Source organism: Leuciscus leuciscus (genome assembly GCF_965113295.1).
Source record: "Leuciscus leuciscus genome assembly, chromosome: 25".
Lineage (NCBI taxonomy): Eukaryota > Metazoa > Chordata > Actinopteri > Cypriniformes > Leuciscidae > Leuciscus > Leuciscus leuciscus.
Window position 1 is genome coordinate 28,756,055 of NC_138724.1, and position 8,215 is coordinate 28,764,269.

Here is an 8,215-nt window from a genome sequence, read left to right on the forward strand (position 1 = left end):
CTTCTTGCTGTGCACTTTAAAGCCCAGGACAGATGTTCGAGAGCATTACTGTTTGGTTCTGATCCAGCACTGACGCACAGGCCCCAGTTTTTACGGTAAAACGACGACTGTTTGTTTCTTTCGCTCTTGCTTCATCCTCTTTCACAATCAGCCCATCCATCCTGGCAGAAAAGCTCGTGCATCTTCCTCTCCGGAGCCCCTTTTAAGGCAAGAGTCATCTGCAATATTTCTCCTTTCGCTTTTCTGGACTTGTTTTTCCCCTTTTCTGTGTCTGAAATAATCAGCAGATTTCCTGTTATTCGGGTCGCGTTCGCTCTTCTCCGTCTGACTAGAGTTTCACCTCAGTGGAATTTCCTGGATTTGGAAATAGTCCCATTTTTTGCAAGCCCACCTACCCAAAAATATCCAAACATCACCACTTTTCTCATTTAGACAAACTCCAGATCACTTTGAAGGCCAAGACAAGCACATCTGATGCCTGACTGGCACTGAGATTGAGCGCTGATCTCATCATTACGGTCACTTCTACCAATGATGCATCGATCTGCATCTGATTCATATTTTAAAGAGGAACTATTCCTCTTTTTCCCCATGTTGATCTGTCTTTAGTGTGTAGTGTTGCTGTTTGAGCATGAAAACGTTCTTCTCTATATCAGTGTCAGTGTTTCTGAACTCATTGTAGTCTTGAGTTTCTTCCCGGGAAGGAACACGTCTCAATATTCCTCATTATAATAATTAATGCGCAGAATAAAGGGGCGGGGCCTGGTTGAGTTAGTTAGTAGAGTGTTAAAGTGGTGGTTATGGAAAGGGGCGGGACATTTCCCAAACACACTAGAAGCGCTCGACCAATCACAACACACCGCTCCAGCCGACCAATCAGAGCACAGTGTGCTTTTCGGAAGGAGGGGCTTCATAGGCTACATTCAAATCCGATTTTTGTGCATATCTGATTGAAATCCGATCCAATCGGATTTTTCAAATCGGTTTCAAGCTACATCCATATGTGGTTTGAAATCCCATTCAAATCGCATTTCTGGAAATCCGTTTCAGTCTGACTGATCGGATCGGATTTCGTGTGGTTTATGTGACTTTCTCACGCCACATAAAATGTAAACGTCAGACTTTGTTATAGGAAAACAATGGCGAAACAATGCTGTGTTGTTCCAATGAAAATGGCAATATAACGGAGACGTGTTTGTAAACCGATGGAGAATCCAGCATGGAAAAAAGCCAGCTTCCGGTTCTGCCGGCTACACATTGTAATGTTGTAAAATTTAAACAAGACAACATCTCTATTGCAAACCCCTCCATGTTGTGGTTGTTGTTGTTTTTGGCGTATTCCTACCAACCAACGCAACGTCATTGCCATAGAAACCAATGCAGATATTCCGGAAAACGAAAGACACACAAATCGGATCTGAACAGCTGCGATACACAGTGTGGACGTCAATCATTTTAGATCGGATACACAAATAATCGGATTTGGACTGACAGTGTGAACGTAGCCACAGAGACAGGAACTAAACAGAGCGTTACTGACAGACTGGGAAGAGAGGAGCCGCAACAATGGAGAATATGAGGAAAATAATCAACATTCAAGCTGGAAAACCTGAGACTAAAGACAACATTAACCTGTTTTAACCCATAATCGCATGCTTCAATCTGACTGGATGCATGCACAGGTTTTAACAGTCTGCCAGGAAACAAATGATGCTACTTATGCCTATAACTCCAAAACACTACAGGCAAGACCAGTGTTTTTTCATGCACTAATCTGTTTTTTTGGGAGATTTTTGAACATTTCAGACCAGTGGAAAGAAAACATGCATTTTATTGCACTTGATCCGTTTGCGTCTGTTTGCGTAGACAGCATCACTGACTATAATGGGTTCTGTTTGCTTTTGTTTAGACGGCTTGCTGAGCTAAAAAAGCGGATTCATCGCTGTTTAACGCATTTGCTGTGGAAATGCTGAAGTTGTGGTTCAAACCTGCAGGTTGTGGATCCAGAGATGAGCGGCAGACTCGTGCAGTCCTGAGACGCCTGGCCTTTGTCCTTGCCATCCTTACAGCAGTCGTCCAGCGAGACGGGATCTGCGCACAACACACACACACACACACATGCAGATTACAGTTAAAGGGTTAGTTCACCCAAAAATGTAAATTCTGTCAGTAATCACTCTCCCTCATGATGTTCCAACCCCGTAAGACTTTCGTTCATCTTCAGAACACAAATTAAGATATTTTTTATTAAATCTGAGAGCTGTCTCACTCCTCCATAGGCTTCTCTGTAATCGATATCTGCCATCCCAGAAAAGTTAGTAACGACAATGTTTAAAATAGTCCAAGTGACTACAGTGGCTCAACACCTTAAGTTTATCAAGCGACGAGAATACTTTTTGTGCGCAAAAAACAACTAAAATAACGACTTTATTCAACTCTTCATGTTCTTCTGTGTGTCTCTGAGTGAGTTCACGAGTGTAACAGCGCAGCGCTTCTGGGTTGTACGTCAGAACGGAGGCTCACTATTGGCCGACGCTGGTGTGATGCTGGCGCCGGCGCAGAAAGTTAGTAACGACAATGTTTAAAATAGTCCAAGTGACTACAGTGGCTCAACCTTACGTTTATCAAGTGACGAGAATACTCTTTGTGCGCAAAACCCCCCCAAAATAACGACTTTATTCAACTCTGCATGTTCTTCTGTGTTTCTCTGAGTGAGTTCACGGGTGTAACAGCGCTTCTGGGTTGTACGTCAGAACGGAGGCTCACTATTGGCCGACGCTGGTGTGATGCTGGCCAATAGTGAGCCTCCGTTCTGACGTATATTCTCATCGCTTGATGAACTTAAGATTGAGCCACTGGAGTCACTTGGACTATTTTAAACATTGTCTTTACTATCTTTCTGTGCCGGCAAGTTTCAGTAACAGAGAAGCCTATGGAGGAGTGAGCCAGCTCTCAGATTTCATCAAAAATATCTTAATTTGTGTTCTGAAGATGAACGAAGGTCTTACGGGGTTGAACAACATGAGGGAGAGTCATTACTGACAGAGTTGACATTTTTGGGAGAACTAACCCTTTAAAAGCCTGTAACTGACAACTTGACTTGAGACAGCTAGTCTAATTTACCCAAATATCTGCAATTGTTGCTGCAACCACATGTTAGTACATACTCAACCCGATCATCTAATCATATTCGTTTGATTATCCCTAAAAAAAAAACGATCTATGGTCGCTCTGCTTTTGGTGTCGCTGCTCCAAATGATTGGTCATTGATTTCATTGATTTCAAAGTCATTGAAATTGGAATCTTTTATTTAAAAAACTATTAGGGAATGTTTTATCACAGCTTGGGAATGTTTTAAATGAATGTATACGTGTGTGTGTGTGTGTGTGTGTGTGTGTGTGTGTGTGTGTGTGTGTGTGTGTGTGTGTGTGTGTGTGTGTGTGTGTGTGTGTGTGTGTGTGTGTGTGTGTGTGTGTGTGTGTGTTATGTAATATGTTAGTACTGTATGTCTTTCAGGAGATTTTAATCCTCCTGCCAGACTGTCATTGAAAATAAAGGGAAGTTGAGAAAGTGACTTGCCTGGTTAAATAAATAAAGGTTAACTAGTTTTGTTACATTTTACGACAAATATGAAGCGTTTTAGGTTGTTAATCATCATCTGTCAGAGCATCTCTGCCTCTGTCTGACTAGATTGCACTGTTAAACCGGGTTTGCCGTGACTTGCCCTGCTTAGATCATGAATTATAATGATTCAGCGTTCTTACTAGCTCGCCTCTGGCACAGTCTCTGGTTTGTGGTTCGATCGTGAGCGATAGATTTGACACTATGGCTGGCAAAGAATAAGAGAACAGGGTCCAAAAATGTCCTTATTTATTACCAAATGCAAAATGGTGGTTAAGTCAAGAACGTTTACCAGTCATACATATTTTGGTAACACTTTTTATTTTAAAGAGTCGTTGTTACACGTGTTACATTTAGTTACTATAGTAATAATGATAAATTATGCATAATTATTTGCAACTAACCCTAAACTAAACCCTAACCCTATAGTAAGTACATATAGTTAATTATTATTACTCAGTACTTAAATGTATAATTACTCTTTAACACAGACACCTTAAAATAAAGTGTAACCCTTATTTCTTTCCAGCCATGAAAACAAACTGTATTTTGCATTATTTTAAATATAAATCAATAGATTTCTATAGATTTCAGACTCCATTTTAATCTGTGATATGCTGAATGTTGAGTTTCTTTGTAAGGTCCGCGTAGACACCCTGAACTGTTGAAATCAGATGGTGGCATGACCTCTTTCCAATTAGGGATGGACGACACATGGAAAAACCCCTTAAAAATGTTACTGGCCCAAACCCTGCGGCGAAGAATAAAGACTCTTCCTGGACGCTCGGTGGGAGACCTGGTCCTGCCTGGGGCCTTTCGTTTTTACTCAGTTTCAGAGCATTTACTTTAATTAGGGAGGAGATAAGATCTGGATGTGATACGTGGTTTGCACACATTTCTATTCTATTCTATTCTATTCTATTCTATTCTATTCTATTCTATTCTATTCTATTCCATCCCATCCCATTCTATTGCATTTTATTCCATTCCATTCCATCCCATTCTATTCTATTCCATTTTATTCCATTCCATCCCATTTTATTCAATTCCATTCCATCCCATTCTATTCTATTCCATTTTATTCCATTCCATCCCATTCTATTCTGTTCCATTCCATTCTATTCTATTCCATTTTATTCCATTCCATTCTATTCTATTCCATCCCATTCTATTCTATTCCATTCCATTCCATTTTATTCCATTTTATTCCATTCCATCCCATTCTATTCTATTCTATTCTATTCCATCCCATTCTATTCTATTCTATTCTATTCCATTCCATTCCATTCTATTCTATTCCATTTTATTTCATTCCATCCCATTCTATTCTATTCCATCCCATTCCATTTTATTCCATTCCATTCCATCCTATTCCATTCCATCCCATCCCATCCCATCCCATCCCATCCTATTCTATTCTATTCTATACTACTATATTATATTCCATTCCATTCCATCCCATTCCATTCCATCCCATCCCATCCCATCCCATCCCATCATATTCTATTCTATTCTATTCTATTTTATTCTATTTATTCCATTCCATCCCATCCCATTCCATTCCATCCCATCCCATCCCATCCCATCCCATCCCATCCCATCCCATCCCATTCTATCCCATCCCATCCCATTCTATTCTATTCTATTCTATTCTATTCTATTCTATTCTATTCCATTCCATTCCATTCCATTCTATTCTCCCACCTACAAAGGTCTGTCTTTGCAAATCAGGGCATTACAAAATTAATATTCATGAGCTTAGCTCATGCCCCGCCTACTTTCCAGATGGTGCAGATATTTGTTCTTGTTTTCAGCAAAAACTCGCTTCATTTTCATTCATTAATTTCCAGAAAATAAGTTGTAATATCTTGTCATTTAGCATCTCAAGTAAAGGAATTTTGTTTTAAGAAGGTTAAGATATTTGTACCAAAAAACACATCATTTTCTGCAGACTTTATCTGGACTACTTTTAATCTGATGAGGTTCTGTGTGTGTGTGTTCATTGATTTATTTGTTTTTAATCATCATTGTGACGTAGTCATTGTTCTATTCAGCTTGCACAATCAATATCTTGTCTTGATATGCCGCTCAAAGCTGTCTGGATTGCATCTCCCTTGTTTGTTTTTTTCCCACAAGCCATTTTCCACTCATGCTGAATAATGTTTAGTGTCTGGCGGATGAAGTAATCCGCTGAAGGGCAGCTCAACTCCGTTAAACACGTCTGAGTCTCTCCCAAAGATTAAAGGCCATAAAAACTAGTCCAAAACATTTCCAAACAACCATCAGCTGACGCAAGTGGACTCGATTGGATCAAACAGATCATTAATTTCCCTGTGGTTTCCTTCATCTGCCAAAACGCAAAATATTTTTGGCAGATAAGTCTTCTGGACTCTTCTACTTCAGGTTTGCACAGTAATTGAAATGCCAAATGGGGTTTAAAAGCAGTAATTTCTCCACATTAATACACACTTTTTTAAATTTTTATTTGAGAACAGTAAACCATAAAAAAAGGTACACATATTAATTTATTTACATGAATATTGATTAATTTGTTTAAATAAATGTGCTTTATTAAAATAAATAATGCAATTTTGTTTCATTTTAAATGATCAAATTTACATCAAATAAATTAAACCAGTTATCCAGAAAAATCGTATTAATTTTATTAACAAAGAAATTTGCAGTCGGTTTATTATAGCTGTGATTTAAAGTATTTTATAGAGAACAATTAACCACAGTTCAATTCTATAAAATAAATACTGTTAAATCATTTTTTTTATATAAATGTGATTTATTTAAATAAATACAATTTTATTTTATTTTAAATTATAATCAAGTAAATCCAGAAGAAGAACATTAATAATTTTAATTAAAAAAAGAAATGTGCATGCATTAAAGCTCTGCTGTACAGTAGATACTGACAAATGCAGCTGTTTCTGTAAGAGAAACTGGTCACACTTTATTTTAATGTGTCCATGTGTTACACTGTAATTATACATTTAAGTACAGTGTAATAATAATTAACTACATTACTATAGGGTAAGGGATTGGGGTTTGGTTGAGGGCTAGTTAGTTGCATGTAATTATGCATAATTTAGTTACAGTAACTACATGTAACACGTGTAACAAGGACACTGTAAAATAAAGTGTTACTGAGAAACTTTCTAAAGCAATCCCAATAAAAACCAAGATAAAATACTCTTAAAAGTGAGCTAAGAGCAGCAGTAGTGTGTATGAAAACCCCACACACGTGATACTAGTCGAGCCGCTGTTCAAACAAACGCTGAATTATGACCTGAACAATAAACCACAAGTGTGACATGAACGTGTGAAGAAGGAGTATCTTGAGAACTGCAGTCTTCAAGACACTATACCAGTCCTGTAAGCTTAGCGTGACCCGGTTAACCTTCATCTGGATGATTATTTCATCATTAAAATGCCATGACACTCTTTCTCTGCACTGCTTCATACTTCAGATTCAGAGCGGCAAGCAAAGCCTGATTGGTTCCTGCAACCCAGACCACGCCCCCTAATCTGAATATTCATACTGCCGCATAAAACACTCCAGCTGCGGTAAATGATAGTTTTGGGAGCACAACCCTTTAATTAAGTGATCAGCAAGAGACTTATTTAAAGTTTTATTATACAAAGGCATATCAACACTGCTATATATATATATATATATATATATATATATATATACATACATACTATTTATATGGTACTCCAATGAATAATAATTTGGGAATAATTTTATTTATCGTACCACGTGACTTTATGTATTAGACTATACCATACAATTTTTTATCTTGTTTTCCATTCTAGAGACGTTTAAGCAATTGTTTACAGCATCCTGAGAAAATATTATTTACAACATTCATCAAATGCAGGTCTCAGACAGACACTCCGCGAGCACGCGCTCACACACACAGCGAGACGCTTCTCTCCTCACGAAACTCGCATGAATGAATAAACGCATTTTAAGAGAATTGTGAGGTTAACTCACCTTGGCCCCGCAGAAGCCCGCATAGAGACAACAGCACGATCACACACAGGTCCATTTATCCACACACTCGCGACGCTTCTGTGCTGAGAGGAACTTTACAAGCCTGTGAGAGGAGAGACAGTGAGACAGTCGAGCTTTAATGAGCGCGTGCACGCTGCGCGTTCAGGGGGCAGGACCGAGAACTCACGCGCAATCACGAACTTTTTATTTATTTATTATTTATTTATTTTATTGCACAATGTACATAACAAGACAGGGAAAAATCAACAAAGTAAGACACTTCAATTGAGACTAACACAGAGTTTGTATTTGAGAAGAAGAAGAAAATAGAGAAAGAGGAGCAAGGATGAGGACAAACAGGGAGCCGATACAGACATCAAAGAAAACACACTAAAATAGTAAATATTTGGACGGAGAGAATCACGAACATTAACAGCTGCATCTGCACAGATAAAGGCCTGATCGACTCTTGGTAAGCTCGGTTTTAGCCAAATATCATTTCTGCTTAGATGATTAAAGATGCATACACATTCTGACACTATTTACTGTAGATCCTTAATAGTGTGCAATGATTTTACAGCAGTAAAT

General features: G+C 38.4%; 1 protein-coding gene across 3 annotated transcripts in view; it reads right to left on the minus strand.

The window, feature by feature from the left end:
- The window catches only part of fbln1 (fibulin 1), a 56,106-nt gene extending 48,312 nt beyond the window's left edge, over positions 1 to 7,794 (minus strand). For all 3 annotated transcript variants that reach the window (XM_082160660.1, XM_082160659.1, XM_082160661.1), the window contains exons 1-2: positions 7,628 to 7,794; positions 1,989 to 2,091 (exon numbers count right to left, since the gene is read on the minus strand). In XM_082160660.1, coding sequence (XP_082016786.1) covers positions 1,989 to 2,091; positions 7,628 to 7,682 — 158 coding nt within the window. In that variant the 5' untranslated portion in view covers positions 7,683 to 7,794. The remainder of the gene's footprint in view (positions 1 to 1,988; positions 2,092 to 7,627) is intronic.
- Positions 7,795 to 8,215: the final 421 nt, after the last annotated feature.